Consider the following 17,381-nt stretch of genomic DNA (forward strand, 5'->3'; position numbering starts at 1 on the left):
GTACTCGAACCTTTACATAGGTTCATCTAATGCTCCCAAATAGAGGTGGCAAAACGGGTCATCGTGTCGTGTTCGTGTCGTGTCAAATTTAAGCTGACCCAAACCCGACCCATTTAATAATTGTGTCAAAATATTGAAACCCAAACCCGACACGGAAAATAAACGGGTTACCCAATAACTCGTTTAATATTTATATATTAAACAATATTTACATAAAATATTGCACTCACAATTGATGCAAATTGCATTCCATCATGTATATATATATATATATATATATGTAAATAATATAATATATTAATATTATAAAATATATGTACCAAAATATTACACATTTCGACCATTAAAGTTCTAAATGTATATCTATCAAAAACAAAAGTTATAAATCTACATAGAATTTTACAAAATAGACTGCCACAGTCCATATATATGTTTATCCTTCACAAAAAATGGAGAATCATCTTTAATATGCGAGTTCTGATAATTAGCACCTGCAAATTGATTTAAAATTAAAAAAATATAAGTATATTTTAATGCAAATATAAATTAAAAAAAAAAGAGAAATTGGTAAATGATTAAACCTGTTAGTTATCAGTTATCATAACATCAGCTTCGGATGGAACACAATTAATTGTTGTGCTCGAGTATATCAATGGTTAGCTCATCCATAGAAACCATTGCATTTACTGAAGTGAATAAACAAAAAAAGGAACACAAGTCAAGAAGACATGCAACAAGCCAGCAACACTATAAGCCAAAGAAACAAACAAAATTCAGCCTCAAAATTGTAAATAACCATAATTGAGAATCTACCATAAAGACAAGAGAATTGAGAAAAAAAGATAACCTTCTTGTCCAAAAATCCAATCTCTACTGCAAACTATTGATTCCACTGTTTCAGGCTTAAGTGAACTTCGAAATTGATCAAGAACACGACCACATACGCTAAAGGTTGATTCAAATGCAACTGTTGATATTGGAATGGTTAAGACATCACGAGCCATAGAAGCGAGCTCAGGATAACGAACTTGGTTGTCTTTCCAAAAATTTAAAATGTCCAAGTGACTGCTCCTATCAGCTCGCGGTTCACTCAAATAAAGCTCCAACTGAGTTTTTTGGGTACAACTAGATTCCATGCTCTCAAAATTATCAAATTCCTATTGTACATAAAAAAAAAAGGAATAATCCAACAAACATGAAATGTAACTAAAATTCATCAAACATAAAATGTAACTATGAAGTAAACAAGAATAAGTTGCGATTAAAAATATCTATATAAATAAATAAAACTAACCTCAAGACATGAATCCAATTTTCCTCTGCCTTTTCTGTCATCATTCTCATTTGAGTGAGAAACAGAACCTTGCATGGAAGATGTATTGGTAGACTGGTTCGAAATGAGCATATATTCATCAAACAATGAAAGCAACTTCTCTCTAATATTTTTTAACTCTTTGGAATTTTCACCATAAACCTTTTTGTATGCCCATTCAACAAATTGTAACTTGTAACGAGGATCCAAAATAACAGCTATTGTCAAAATTGTACAAAAGTCAGACCAATACTTCAAGAATTTTTCAAGCTTCCTCTTCCCCATGTCTTTCATATACTCATCTCCATTTTCTGAATATTCCCTCAAAGTTACATAAGCTGCAAATACTTTTGGAAAATAAAAATTTGAAGTGGGGTACTTTGATCCAGAAAATATGCAAGTAATCTCATAAAAAAGTACCAAAAAATTATTAATTCTCTCCAATTTGTTCCACTCATCTTCTGAAGGGCAGTACTTATAATTAGAATCACTTAAAGCCAAGTGAGAAAAAGCACTTTTGTAGTAAAGTGCACAATCCAGCATAATATATGTGGAATTCCATCTTGTAGGGACATCTTATCTCAAGCCTTTTTTTCTATCCAAGACATTTGATTAACACACTCCAAAAACTTTTGTTTTCTACCTTGAGATGCTTTCACATATTTCACACTTTCACGAATTTTATAAAGTTCTCCCTCTATTGCTTTTAATCCATCTTGAACAATTAAATTGATAATATGAGCACAACAACGCATGTGTAAATAATCACCATTAGACAGTAAAACTTTTCTAATTTTCAACTGAGATTTCAACATAGTAACACATGCCTCGTTAGCTGAAGCATTGTCCAATGTTATAGAAAACACATTTTTCTCAACACCCCATTATGTCCATAAAGATAATAACTTTTCAGACAAACAAAGTCCAGTGTGTGGAGATGGCATCAAGGTGAAGTTCAACAATCTTTTTTGTAAAACCTAGTTTTTATCAATAAAATGTGCAGTGAGACTCATGTATCCATCAGTAGTGCAGGCAGTCCACAAATCAGAGGTGAAACAAATTCTACCAGGAACCTCCTCTAACATAGCTTTAATCCTAAGTCTTTCTGCATTATAAGCTTTTAGGATATCCGCTTTTGCTGTATTTCTAGAAATATTTTGTACTTCGGAATTCAAAAACTCAAAACAATTCCTAATTGCATCAAACTCAACAAACTGAAAAGGTAACCCATGCTTCACAATTGCTGTAGACAACAGCTCACGAAAGACAACCTGATCAAATTCTAAAGAACATAAACCTATAGAACCCGAATGGTCTAAAATCATTTGACGGGGGTCACGTGACTTTTTTAACTTAGGACATTTTTTAATATGCTTAAGCATGTTACCAGTCCCATAATTACTTTCGCTAATGTAAACTTGTCCACAAACACACATCGACCTTTCCTTTCCATCTTGATATGCATCTAATGGCAATTTAGTGAACATACCCCATGCTTTAGATGTTCTTCTCCTCTTGCGTTGTTTCTTTGGAACATCATTGTCAACATCTTGCTCTAATTCCTCGTAATTCACTTGATGTCCATGTAAAAAGGCTTCAATATTAGTTGAATTAGTATTATTTGGATCCGGTTCCATGTTACTGCTGTACCAAAAAAAAAATCATATCAATAGTGATTGTAACATTAAGTTATAACAGAGGAATGCAATTAAGTGTAAAAAAAAATTAAACAAATTTAAAAAGAATTACTTTCAAACCAAACTGCAAAAGCTATAACCACACGGGTGAAGGAAGCAATAGAAAACAAAACCTATTAAAAAATGAAAACAATATTTAAATAATTGAGAAATTGCTTTTTAAACTAACCTAACCATGAATGCAATTAAGTGTCATGTTACTGCTGTACCAAAAAAAACCATATCAATAGTGATTGTAACATTAAGTTATAACAGAGGAATGCAATTAAGTGTCAAAAAAATTTAAACAAATTTAAAAAGAATTACTTTCAAACCAAACTGCAAAAGCTATAACCACACGGGTGAAGGAAGCAATAGAAAACAAAACCCATTAAAAAATGCAAACAATATTTAAATAATTGAGAAATTGCTTTTTAAACTAACCTAACCATGAATGTTTGATCTCAAGAGCAGCCGATCAAAGTCTTGCAGCTTGCTGGAATTGAACTTGAGATTTAATCAAGTGTTTGCTGGTGAAAAAGAAAGTGGGGGTGGTGGGTGGATAAGATCGAAGGTATATGGATTGTGGCATTGGCAATTTTTTTGTCTTAATTTTTAATTGGCAACAATCTAGATTTTTTAGGCTGAAATTCTTTTTTTAATTAGTGGCTAGAAACTTTTATCAATTGGGGTGCAATATGTTAAAATCTTAAAGCTTATTTCTTTATGTTATTTTATTTATTTTAATTATAAATGTATTTTTATTTTTTTAAATGTTAAAAATGTCATATTTTAATGGGTCGTGTTAGCGGGTTCGGGTTGACACGACCCGTTAACCCGCTTAATAATCGTGTCATTGGTCGGGTAAATGGGTTAAAAATTTCGACCCTAACCCAACACGGAAAAAAGTCGTGTTGACCCGGACCCGACCCATTTAATAATCGTGTCAAATTCGACGACCCAAACCCATTTATTTGTATTGGGTTCGTGTCGGGTATTCGTGTCGTGTCAAATTTTGCCAACTCTACTCCCAAATAGTTATATATCAACAAAAATTATTAAGTTGAATAACAATAGTAAACAAGGTCATATTGTAATTGTAAATGGCATCTTAAAACTTAGGTATAGCATACCTTGAGAAATTTCATCTACCATCTGTGCAATATTCAGGCATAGGTTTTGGAGATTTTAGCAAGATGTGTTGTAGTTCTAAAACTCCATTCAGAATAGAATTAAATCTACTAATTGTCTCTCCAGAATGCTTGAAACGATTATTAATTGTTTGATTTTTTACATGATGTGCAAGTGCATGTAAGAACATACAAACTTGCTCATCAACAAAAACCACACTATCCGTCTTCAACCTCTCATCACTACAAAGTAGTTCAAATAATAACCCAAAAGTTTTTCTATCCATCATAAGTTGATTCACTCATTCTGTATCACTATTGCCTATCATGTCATCTAGAGTTTGAAGAGGAGTTTGATGCCTAGCAAAAGTGCGATTATCGAACACATTTTTCATTAAAGCTTGCTATTATATGGTGCAGGATAACAATGATCATAATGCAAACAAACAAATTTTGTTTGCGAAACTCATTTACAAGTAGGAATAACAAGATTTATCTTTCGTCTATATCTATTCATCATAATTTTTGCAATTATGTAATTAAAAATATCATAAAGAAAATAAAGCAATGGACAATCGATAACAAATGTGTGCATATGATGATGTACGGGTATGTGGAACATGTTATATATATAAACAACACACAAGCACAAGAAGTGTATGTCGTATAGGAAAATGGACTTTCAATCCTTGCTTATATAAAGTAAAAAATAATTCAATTAATTTTCATAATCAAGTACAAATTTGACAGTACAGTTGACATAGTGGAATAAAATTGAACAAATGACATGCCTTCCTAACCACTGAGTTGAAGAAAACTTTGATTGTTGAACATGTCACATGTCTTCATAATTTAGTTAATTAACAATAAAATAAAGAAAATAAAGCAATGGACAATCGATAATAATAAGGCCCAAAATGAACGAAATTTGTTGTGAGAGAAAAGAATAATAAAAACCCAAATTTAGTTAGAAGATAAGAACCAATTCAGATAATATTTTGAATACCTTTGAATATTGTTCATATCATTTAAAATAGTTTTTCGAGGATCAAGATTTGTTCATTGCTTTGCATTTGTTTGATTGTAGCGTAATTCTAATCGGATTTTGCTTTCGGCTTGATGAAAGCAAAGAGAGGATTTTAGTTTCACTAATTTCTTATCCAATATAAGCCTATCTAAAAAAAGGGATTAATAATCCCAAGATCATTGGATTAAAAAACTAGACTTATTTTTTAATCTATATAGCCAAACACGGCTTTGGACATGATTAATATTTTTAGTCCTAAAAACTAGTCTTATCCTGCCTTTATCCAAGCAGGCAATCGTAGCTTAAAGGAATCAAGAAAAGTTGAGATGTTTTGATGGCATTTTGGTAGTGTTTTTTTTTTCCTTCAAAACATAGTTGGTTTTAACATTTTCAAAGGATAAAAGGGCCCTGAGGAGAGGGAGTGAGAGACGTGAGGGAGAGAGATGCAATCGTGATTTTAGGGTTTTAAAATTGAAATTTGATTTTACATTTTAGGTTTTTATATTTTAAATTAAAATATTTTATAATTAAATTGAACTGAACTAATCAATTTGTACACAAACCAATCGATTCGTAAATTCTTAAACCATTAGATTTTTACCCTTTGAACCAAATTAAACTGAACCAAATTTTCTCAATTTGATTCAGTAAAAACCAAACCATTCCCCCCCCCCCCCGGCCCACCTGAAAACATTGAGTTTTTCATGTGCATAGTCATAAGACATATACTTGCCAAGAAGTCAAAATTTATGGGAAAAAAGGCGTTGTACAGTTGAAAATCCCATGTGTCAGATTTATGGAACAGCAATTGAAAACATTTAACATCCTCTATTGGAAAGTACACCTACTAAATTGGAAAAGTACTCCTTTTGCAGAGGATATCCAATGGCTTGTAAAACATGACATATTAACTGTTATGTAAGAACTAGCCTAAACAAAAAGAATAAAAATGAGCAAGAACTAATTGTTGTTGAATGTTGGAGTATTTACCATTCAAAGAATTATACTCTTTTTGAAACCAAGAAAGAACTTCATATTATATATGTTTTAGAATCTTAAAAGAGAGTTTATCATTTTTCTTCCTCTCAGCTCTTTCTTTCACTAAAAGGTAACCTAGAAAAGAAGTATACAAGGACCTTTGTTGGATCCAGGATTGTCACTTACAGGTTGGGTGTGGTTGGGGAAACTTTTAAGGTATAGCAAAGATTGTATTAAAAAGGGCATCAAACACTAGGTAGGAAACACATGTAGTAAAGAGGATTAATGAAGAAGGTGGTAGGTTTAATTAACCTAATTTTTTAGCTTTAAAGAGAAATAATGGATGCTAATGAGCTCATACGTAGATGTTAAGGTATAACGTTAAAATCAGGGGAAGAAAATATGATTAGCTTAGTGGGAATGATGAAAATGAAAAGAGAAAAATTTGGAGTACACTATCCAGTGAAGGTCTAAGAGCAGCTATACCGCAAGCGTGGAGATCCACTAAGGAAATGAAAGTGGAAAGCTTGGGAGACAAAATTTTTGTTTCCAAGTTTGCTTTACAAAACGAAAAAATGAGAATTTTCTTTAGGGGACTATGACATTTTGACAGGTTGTTAATAATACTCACAAAGCCGGTTGGTGTTGGTGTTATTAAAAAGCAAGCTTGCACTCACACTTTTTTTTTTGGTGCATATCCACAATATTTCCATCATGTGTGTAGACAAAAAAATGGTGAGAAAGAATTGGCAAGGTAAAAGAAGTAGAAACGAATGAAACATTGGAATGAATTAGTTTGTTTGCTCGTTTAGATTCCTGTTGGATATTGCACAACCATTAACAAAAAAGTTTGTTGTTAAAACTAGAAAGTGGTTGGAAAATCTCAATGAAGGTGGCTTATGAAAAAAAATGAGAATTTTGTATAGGGAACAATGGCACTTTGACATATTGTTAATGGTACTCATGGAGCCGACTAGTGTTGGTGATATTAAAAAGCAAGTTTTCACTCACTTCCTTTTGGGTGCATATTTACAGTATTCTTATCATGTGTATTGACAATGAAATAGTACAGAGGATAAGAGAAAAAACAAGGTAGAAGAAGTGAAAAAGAATGAAATAGGGAATGCATTGGTTCTTTTGCTCATGTTAGCAAAAAGGTTGTTGTTAAAACTGGAAGATGGTGGGAAAATCTCAATGAGGGTGACTTATGAAAAATTACCAGAATTTTGCTTTTGTTGTGGACTAATTGGGCACCAATACAAAGAATACTTCGAATACAAAGGGCAACCAAAAAATGACTTAGCATATAGAGTCTAGGTGAAAGCATAGACAAGAGCAAAACAACAAAAGCATAATCTAGACAAAGGGCGTTGGAAAGGAGCAACAAGATCATCAAACACAACACCAACAAACCATGAACAACATGAGCAGCTCTAAGGAAAAACAAGTTAAACCAAACTAAGAGGAAAAAGCGGATTCGGGTCAAACCAACCCAATACAAAAGTCAAAACAAAACCAACCAGAAATAGCCAGGTGGAAGAAGTAGGTGAAGATTCATTAATAAAATATAGTGACGGAAATAGGCTGCAGGTTATATATTGCAATCAACATGTAGTTGTAGTTGGTATGAAGTTAATGCCTAAAGAAGTGAGCATAATAGCAAGAAAAACTAAAGGAAAAAAGTAGGAAAATGGGATGAAAATTGAAACCAAAATTATGGGCTCATTGGGCCATTGGAGATTTCGAAAATAGAATAAACTAAGAACAAACATGCAAAATGGGTGATGAATCTCATACAATCAAATCTGTAAAAGCTAAAGTGAAAAAAAATGAAAGCTCTAGGCCAAGAAAAGGTTAACAAAAGGAATGCATCTAATTGCGCCCACTTTTCTAAAAACAACTATGAAGGAGCATAAGGGACCAACCTCAGAGTGCAAAAAGATGCGAGTGAGGAGTCCTGTTGTTTCTAAAGCAAGTTAGATTCAAATTTCTTCTCTATCAGCAAAGCTTAAACTCATGTATGAAGAAGAAACACAGCTATTCGTACATGATGAAAGGATATTTGTAGAGAATTTATAGTCGAAGCTGGTGAATAACTCTACCAACAACCATGAATATCATTAGTTGGAACTTTTGGGGTTTGGGGAATCCCCACGCACATTTAGCCATGAAAAAGGTTCTCTACTTACATATTCCTCAATTACTCTCTCCTTGTGAAACAAAATTGAACTCTGGGCAAGTTGAAGAGGCACGTAGGTAGTTATATATAGATAATTACTCTGTTGTAGATAGCGTTGGAAAGAGTGGATGCCTAGCTCGTATATGGAGTGCTGACATTACAGTTCAAATCAGCTCTTATAGTGAACATTACATCAATTTCCAAGTCCAGAATACAAGGAGAAAATTTTGGAAAGGTACATAAGTATATAGACATCTTAAAGCAAGCTAAAATGAGCATACTTTTAACACTTTTATAAAGATTAATAGGTTTGTCCTCATTCCTATGGTTATGTTTTGGAGACTTCAATGAAATTCTAAACTTAAATGAGAAAACTGAAGAGCTAGATAAAAATGCAGATGTAATTGCTAAGTTTAGAGCTGTTGTCCAGGACTGTAAGTTGTTCGATTTGGGAAGTAAGGGCCACTCTTTCATTTGGTCAAATAAACAATTTAAACCACAATGAATAGAAGAGAAACTGGAAAGATTTCTTTATAATTAAAAATAAAGAGCTTAATTTCATAATGATCATCTTGCTACAAATTTAGTTTATTGGGAATCTAATCACTACTTAATTATGATAGAACTTGAAAAGACATAGAGAAGCCTTGTGTATAACAAAGTAACCTTAACTAAAATCTACTGTGAAAATATCTAGAGTTCTTATGAAGCTTGCAAGAACATAATGAAAAAGGAGTGGTTCAAATGACACACTAGTAATAAAGTTAGTCTAGCCCAAATGTTCAAATCCACTGCCATAAGATCAATGGTACAGTTGATTTTATAAAGTCAAGAAGAGTTTGGACACAGGGATAAGAAATTAAAGGAATTAATATAGAAGTTAAAGCGGAAAAAGAGAACAATAACCAGTATGACAAGGGTAATGAAATATTTTGATATATGAAAAGATGTATTGGGAGCAGAGATCAAGGTATTAGTTAAAGAAAGGGGATACAAATATAATTTTTTTCATGCTAAAGCCTTATCAATAAAGAGAAAGAATAAGGTAACTGACATTGAAGACAACCTGGAGAATTGATTAAAGGACATGAAGAATGTAGAAAGCAGATTCTCTGAATACTTTCAAGATCTCTTTACTACTTCAAAGCCAAATCGGATCAGATAGATGTTGCTCTATAAGGAATGGCCCCAAAGTGAATACAAAGATGAATGATTTCTTGGAGCGTCCATTTATAGCAAAGGAAATAAAATCAGTACTTTCTCAAATGCGCCCAATAAAGGCCCTGGGTCTAGATGGATTATAGGCTGTCTTTTTCCAAAAGCATTGAGAAATAGTCAAAGAAAGAGTCATTGCAACATCTCTTCATGTATTAAATCAACAAAGTACTATAACTCCACTCAATTATACATATATTGTTTTGATTCCCAAAGTTGCTAAGCCTAGAAAAGTCACCGAATATTGACCTATTAGCCCCTGCAATGTGATATACATATTAGTTGCAAAGTCATAACCTATGAACTGAAATAAATTCTCCATCAAGTGATATCCCCAATATAAAGTGCTTTTGTTCCGAACAAATTGATAACATACAATATAATTATTGGCTACGAATGTTTGCATAAAATTAGGCATAGCAAAAGGAAAAAAGAATGGTTTAGTGGCTTTAAAGCTAGATATAAGCAAAACTTATAATATAGCTAAGCAGGCTTTTTTTAAGCCTACTATGGAAAGATTAAGTTTTTCTAATAAAAGAATTAACTTGATCATCGACTGTATAATCATTTCCTCTTTCTCTATCATTATAAATGAAGTTACAAAAGGCTTAATACATCCTTAAAATGGTCTAAGGCAACATTGTCCCTTGTCCCCACATATGTTTTTAACATGTGTAGAGATATTTTCTAATGTTTTGCCGCATGCAGAGAGATAAAGCTTAATCCATGGCCTAAGATTTGATAGAAATATCACAATCTCCCATTTGTTCTTTGCGGATCACAAAGATTGAAGTCTTCCACTGAGGATTGCAAACACCTAAAAAAGATCTTTGCCTATTATGTCACAACTTCTAGACAACTCTTCCACTATGAAAAATCATCTATGTTTTTCAGTGATAAAATTCCCAATAGGCAAGTAGCAGAAATAAAGAGTGTTTTTTAGCTTAATATAGTCTCAAGGCATGAAAAATAATTAGGGATTTCAATGGTGAGTAGAAAGAGCATAATTTTTTTTAATGATATTAAGCTCAAGGTTTTGAGTAAAATATCTAGTTGGTAGCACAAGTTATTCTCCAGTGTGGGGAAAGAAGTTCTTATCAAGGCAATTGCTCAAAGTACCAGCTTATGCCATAAGTGTATTTAAAATCCCTCTAGGATTATGTAGTGACATTTAGAGAACGAGTGCAAAGTTTAAGTGGTGGTCAAAGGAGGATAAGAAGGGGATCTATTAGGTAAAATGGGAGAAGATAAAATATGCTAAGAGTATATGAGGGTTAGGGTTTCAGAGATCTATCAAGTTTTAATCAAGCGTTAGTTGCAAAGTAAAGGTGGACACTAATTCAATATCCAAACTCACTGGTGGCTAAAGTTTTAAAGGCTAGATATTTTAGGCAAATTGACTTTTCGAAATGCTCAGTGTAAAGAAGAATCCCACTACCAAGAACTCTTTAAGAAGATAAGTTGACATGGCATTATGATAAAAATGGGCTATATTCAGTGAAGAATGACTATCAGTTAACTCTCATTCTTAAGTTTTCTGATCCCCCAACATGTTTAACAAGTGGATCCATGGCTGGCACAATGTTTAAAGACTAAACTTGCCTGAGAAATTCAAAATTTTTATGTGGAGAGCTGCCAATAATTTATTACCAACTGCTGAAGACCTATGGAGAAAAAAACTTTTATAAGAACCAATTTTCCAAATGTGCAAAACTAGAAGTGAAGATGTGTACCATGCCCTAATGGAATGAAAATATGTAGAAAAATCTAGAAATGCACGCATTTGGATACTGAAAACTAAGCAAGTTATTAGAGAAAATATATTGAGTATTTTGTACAAGTTAATGGATATGCTAGCCAAGAATGAGTTGATTTTGTAACAGCTATATGGTAGGTTATGTGCATGCAAGAAAAAAAATTTATCTTTGAGAGGAAGAAACCAAACCTTTTATTCTTAGCAACTAAGGCTAAAGCAATCATGGATGCTTACTAAAACGTGCAGGGGGAGGTATAAAAGAAGCAAAGAGGCTAGAAAGCAGTAGGAATGGAGGTCAAAACCTATCAACTACTTTAAAGTCAATGTTGATGTTGTTCTCCATAGCAATCAAGAATTTCAATCAGTAATAATTAGAAATTTAGTAGTAGTAGTATGGGAAAATGACTCAGACACTCTCAATGTTTAGTAAAGAGACACAAAACTCCCTAATATTTCAAAAAAGACATACAGACCCCCATTTGTTAATGGAAACCGATAGTTTTAACAGAAATTATAATTTTAATGTGTAATTACCGTTATATCCTTCTAGCATATAAAAAAGTAATTGGTCATTGTCTATTTTGTCCATATATTATTAATAAAATTATGAATATACCCTCATTACTCAATTTTTCTATTTAATTTTTTATCAAATAAATTTAATTCATTACTCAAGAATGAAAATAAATAAAATTGGTTATTAATGCCATAAGAATAGCAATAATCCATATGGCAATAATTTAAACTTGTATAATAAAAAAAATTAACAAAATTGATTAACAAAATCTTAATTGTAATAAATTACATATCAAATAGAATAAAAACCACCAATAAACATAACAAATAATCCTCATATCACAATATTGTATCAAATTGATAATGGTAAGCATCATAACAATAACCATAATATTTTTTGAAAAAAATAATCTGTTCACAAATTTGTATGACAACTCTGGTTACTAGCTTGTGAGCTTCCTCTCATAGCTTGTGTGGTTGTTGCTGCACAATTAATGTATAAATATTAGTGTATAAACTTTATTTTTATATAAAAACCTAAAGAAAAAAATTAAGCACAATAAATCTGCAAACCAGTACATGCTTTTCATTGATAAATTAAGCACAATAAATCTCCATTAAGCTAGACAAATTAATAACTATATTCATCAAACAGCCATAAATATATATATATATATATATCATCATCATTTATTTATATTCTCCCATATACATCACATATGCATCAAATAGGCCAGAAATTTTTTGAATGATAATAAAAAAATAATAATAATTAAGTCATTCCGAAGGGTGAATAATTAATAAATGATTAAGCCCACTTCTTCGGTGAAATTAATTGTCTAAAATTCTCCAAAATTAATTAATTGTCCAAAAATTCTCCAAAATTCTAGTGGATTTTGAATGATAATAAAAAGAAATAAAGTTAATTTAGTAAAAAAAATGAAAATTAAAGAGAGAAAAGCTAGTTTAAGAGAATTGAACCCTGGATTGCATGTGACGCATGACCAATAGCCACACGAGGTCTGGATCGACGCAGCAACGGCGCGAGCAGCGACAGTGCGAGCAGCAGCCACACATGGACTCGATGGACACAATGGCAGCACGAGCAGCAGCCACACGCTGACTCGATCGACGCAGCGGCAGCGCGAGCAAATCCAGCAGCTTGCGGCAGTGCGAGTAGATCCAGCGACTTACGACAGCGCAAGCAGTTCCAGCAACTTCCGGCAGCCCCAGCAGCTCCAATTCCAGCAAACCGTGTGAGTGTGTGCGTTAAGGATTTGTCAAGATTGGGAGGAGCAGTGTGTGTGTGTGTTTTGTTCATGTGTGTTAAGGATATGTGTGTTTTGTTCGTGTGTGTGAAGTGGGTGGGTTTTTTCGTCAATTCATTCATTATTAATATGCAATTACAATATTAACCTTTGACTAATTTAACAAAATTGTTTCTGTTAACAAATAGGGGTTTGTATGTTTTTTTTTAAATATTAAAAAATTTTGTGTCCCTTTATTAAATATTGGGAGTGTTATTAAACATTGGGAGTGCTTAAGTCCTTTTCCCTAATAAAAGAGTTAAAATGCCAAGAGAATTGCCATTACTAAGGAAAGCACACATCAAAAGTGGATGCCACCCTGCATAGACACCTATCCAGTAATTGCGTCTATAGGCACTTACCCATGGCTTCCTAAGCATGACATGTTAAATTATGAAAACACTTATTTAGTCCTTATATTTTAATTTAATTACCCGTTTAGTTTTTAAATTTTGAAAATTGTCTCAAGAGTGGAGATATTAATTAATTTTAATAAAAAATTTAATTAATAAATTGACCTAAAAATGAAATAAAAATAAATGTATATTTTTTTGTTATTATCTTACTTTTATGATTAATTTGATAAATTAATTTTTTATAAATAATTATTAGTAATATTATAATTACAACAGTATTAAACATTACTTTTGTAATTAATATTAATTTGTTTTAAATAATTTTTATAAGATCATTGTAAGAGTATAAAAAATACCCGTTTTTTCAGTCAATTTACTTGATGCAGCCATTTACATGCAATGGAAGGGTGCAGTCAGTGGATCGATTATTTGCATTAAATTTTCAAGAAGAGTTATCAAAAGAAAAACAAAACAAATGAAATGAAATGAAGTAAATTATTTAAATGAAATGAAACTTCACTAGAGATTCTTTGTGAATGTATCAATGATAGGTCCCAGTCAAAGTCGTAAATTATATAGTAACGATAATATTCTCTTAGGGTGAGAAAAGACAACAATAATTTTAATTGGATTCAGCCTCTCCCTAATTAATGACTATCAAAGAATTTAAATACAAAAGAAATTAACAATTATTCCTAATTCCTAGATAATATCCCTAAGAAATATAACATAAACCGCTAGTTAATGGCAACAAAATAGCCAAAGATTATTCAAAATAAAATAATCAATACTCAACCTAATTTTAAGCTAATAAGCCAGTGGACACGTGCCTGTTGGTATGGCTTATTTAAGAGCCATAAGTGCTTATTTAATCGTATAAGCACTTTTTTAAAATTTTTATGGTGTTTGGTTATTTTTTTAGTAGAGTTTTTTTAGCTTAAATAAGCTAATTTACCTCTACTAGTAAAAGCCCAAAATTTGAGCTTTTGGGAGTATAGGTTATAGAGCTTTTCTAAAAATAGATATTATAAAAAATATCACATAGTTTAATGGTTCAAAAGTACTTTTTTTATTGACAACCAAACACCCAATGACTTTTTGTGCAAAAACTCTATTGGTATAAGCTCTACTGCTATAAGCTCTACTGCTATAAGTTCTACTGTTATAAGCTCTATTTAATAAGTTGTACCAAACGGAGCCGTAGTCAACAAACCGCACTCAACAACATCCCAAAGTTTTTGCAACAATCTCTTGGCTTATCATTGTCCCCTCCTTTGACAAGAACCTTGTTCTCAAGGTTCACATTCACAAACCTCGTCTGAATTCCCATTACGTCTCTCCAAGAGTAGTAGTCGTGGACCCGTAAACCTATGAAATTTCTCCTCACAATTAAAGCATAGCCCCTGAGCCCTTCTTCTCTGCATTTCGTCCCAAGTGAGCCTTTTTATAGGTGTTTTTGGTTTGAATTTTGTTGATGAAGAGAAATCAACAATTGTTCAGTTGAAGGGTCTTGTGGTTTCCCTTTGGCACATCAGCTGCTCATCTCTCATCCGGGCAAGGCTAATAGCTTCTTTCAATGATTTCGGCCTGAACATTCTAATGTCCCTAGCTAATTCAGGTTTGAATCATCCCATGAATGTCCCTACTAAAGCCTTTTGTGTCCAACCTTGTACCCGATTTCCCAACCGCTAAAATTTCTTTTGACAATCACGTAAGGAGCCCATTTGTTCAACTTTTGACAATGCTTCATCAAAATCCTCACAATCAGTAGGACCAAATCTTTGCCCACAGTTCATCATGAACAATTTCCCATGTCACCTCCTTGCCCTCTTCCTTATATGATCTCTGCAACCATTGCCACTATTGATTAGCCTCGCCTTCAAGGTGGAATAAGGTTAGAGATACTTTCTGCTCATTGTTGATACCCTGAAATTCAAAAAATTGATTAAACCATTCAGTTGAGTCGTCGTCGGAATACCGTGGAAATTCAAGTTTTGCCATCTTGGATGAAAAATTTTGTCGGCCCCCTTCATGCTCCTCACGATTTGGGCGTGATGAGCCACTTTGATCATGAGCGATTTGAATTGCTTCTCCTTTGGATGCCATAATTGTTTCTGTTAACTTGTTGAGTGTTCCTTCCAAGTGGTGTAGCATGTCATTTATTCCAAGCTCCATTTGGTTCATGCCATCCTGCAACTACCAAGTCCAACTTCTAAGAGCTCGATTCTCTCTTTGTTAGTTGCCATGGATAATGTGGCTCTGATACTAATTGATATATCCCAGTCAAAGCCATAAATTATATAATAACGATAGTATTCTCTTAGGGTGAGAAAAGACCACAATAATTTTAATTGGATTCAGTCTCCTCCTAATTAATGACTATCAAAGAATTTAAATACAAAAGAAATTAACAATTATTCCTAATTCCTAGATAATATCCCTAAGACATAGGACATTAACCGCTAGTTAATGGCAACAAAATAGCCAAAGATTATTCAAAATAAAATAATCACTACTCAACCTAATTTTAAGCTAACAAGCTAGTGGACGCGTAGTCAACAAACCGCACTCAACAATCCCAAAGTCTTTGCCACAATAATAACTTTGCATGCCCCACGCATTACCAATCTCTTGGCTTATCAATCAAACAAAGAAAATTGTATCTTTCAACTCATGTTTTCACCCATCTTTCTGGATGTGATTATCTTTTGTGCTACTTGCTGTGGCAGCAAATGTTTTCCTCGTAGTTGTGGAGTCTCAAAGCTTCAAATCTGGAAATCTATAGGCTTGGGATCAACTATTGCAAGATTTCAGGTATTGTATCAATTGGAGATGCCGTCCTTGGAGCTGGAGGATGTTGAAAAAGACTCGAAGCACTCTAGTTAGAGCTCTTTTTGGTTATGTGCACATTTCGTTGATATATCATTTGAAGATATTCCAGTGCATTAGTTTATCCTCGTTCTTCAGTTTGTTTTTAGTACCTATCTCTTGCTGTTTGCTGTAACCAATTAATTGTCATTTGGTCTGAAAGTCTCAGGTGGATTTAATGTTATATTGTTTTCTATTTAGTGAAATGGTGCGTACATTTTTGCTCTCTCTCTCTCTCATATATAAATGTGCACCCACATGCATACAAAACCGTCTTCATAGCTCCAATAAGACCAATACAAATAACTCTTGCATAACAAATATTAAAAAGCTTGCTGGGTGTAAACAGAAATCTATTAAAAGAATTGGGCTTTAACACTTGAGCCCATAATTTCCATTTAGCCCCTTCTTTGGACGGGCATAGTGTGGGTGTGGGTTTGTATGAGTTCTTTTCCTACAGAATTAGAGAGACACTTTTAACACTGAATTGGGCCTCCTCCTTCCAGCTGCACATACGTGTCATTGGAGGTTGTCTTAAGCCTTGGTTAGTGTTAAAGTTAGCAGCCGCAGTTTAAAAATCATGGCATTAAACTGTTTGATAAATATTTGTCATTGTACCTTAATTACAAATTACATGATAATTACATTTTTTTTACTTCTTCGCTTCCACGATAGCAGCAGCTCAACACTAAGAAGGGCCTTAGTTACCACTATAATGGAGGGGAGGCTTTTCTTGGCGACGGCTATCATGCCCATTGATTAATTAAGAGAATTGCGTTTTATTTTTCAATACCCAATTGAAAATTGTGCGCGCGCGTGTAGTTCATATTTTTCTGCAATTTTTGGTTCGTACTTTTGACGAGAGACCTCATGCATGGCTACTGCCATTTTTTTTTTTTTGCATGCGCGTGTACTTTTGTTCAAATTTTTTGAACTCTCTTAAATATTCGAGGGTTATCCACTCCACTCACGTTTTGTGAGAGATAGACTGGCTCCACTCAATTATTTGATAATTGAGGGAGAATTGTAAATAACTCACATAAATATTTTTATGAAGGTTC

The 17,381-nt window shown here is 33.0% G+C and overlaps 2 protein-coding genes across 11 annotated transcripts; both read right to left on the minus strand.

Moving 5' to 3' along the window:
* Positions 1-273: 273 nt before the first annotated feature.
* Positions 274-3,637, minus strand: LOC127900056 (zinc finger BED domain-containing protein RICESLEEPER 1-like). 10 transcript variants are annotated; one of them, XM_052434465.1, is made up of 6 exons: positions 3,438-3,637; positions 2,802-2,953; positions 1,295-1,659; positions 848-1,157; positions 582-686; positions 274-491 (listed from the first exon to the last, which is right to left on the minus strand). In XM_052434465.1, exons 2-5 carry the CDS (start codon positions 2,947-2,949, stop codon positions 628-630), a joined length of 882 nt encoding a protein of 293 aa, XP_052290425.1. In that variant the 5' UTR covers positions 2,950-2,953; positions 3,438-3,637; the 3' UTR covers positions 274-491; positions 582-627. The 10 variants fall into 10 exon arrangements, with proteins under 10 accessions (XP_052290425.1, XP_052290424.1, XP_052290421.1 ...); XM_052434464.1 differs by having other exon boundaries at positions 2,802-2,956; XM_052434461.1 differs by having other exon boundaries at positions 3,433-3,636.
* Positions 3,638-12,049: 8,412 nt separating this feature from the next.
* LOC112495593 (uncharacterized) lies at positions 12,050-13,125 on the minus strand. Its single transcript, XM_052433863.1, has 2 exons — positions 12,771-13,125; positions 12,050-12,272 (listed from the first exon to the last, which is right to left on the minus strand). Exons 1-2 carry the CDS (start codon positions 13,108-13,110, stop codon positions 12,205-12,207), a joined length of 408 nt encoding a protein of 135 aa, XP_052289823.1. The 5' UTR covers positions 13,111-13,125; the 3' UTR covers positions 12,050-12,204.
* Positions 13,126-17,381: the final 4,256 nt, after the last annotated feature.

The sequence above is a fragment of the Citrus sinensis genome, chromosome 9 (assembly GCF_022201045.2).
Source record: "Citrus sinensis cultivar Valencia sweet orange chromosome 9, DVS_A1.0, whole genome shotgun sequence".
Classification (NCBI taxonomy): domain Eukaryota; kingdom Viridiplantae; phylum Streptophyta; class Magnoliopsida; order Sapindales; family Rutaceae; genus Citrus; species Citrus sinensis.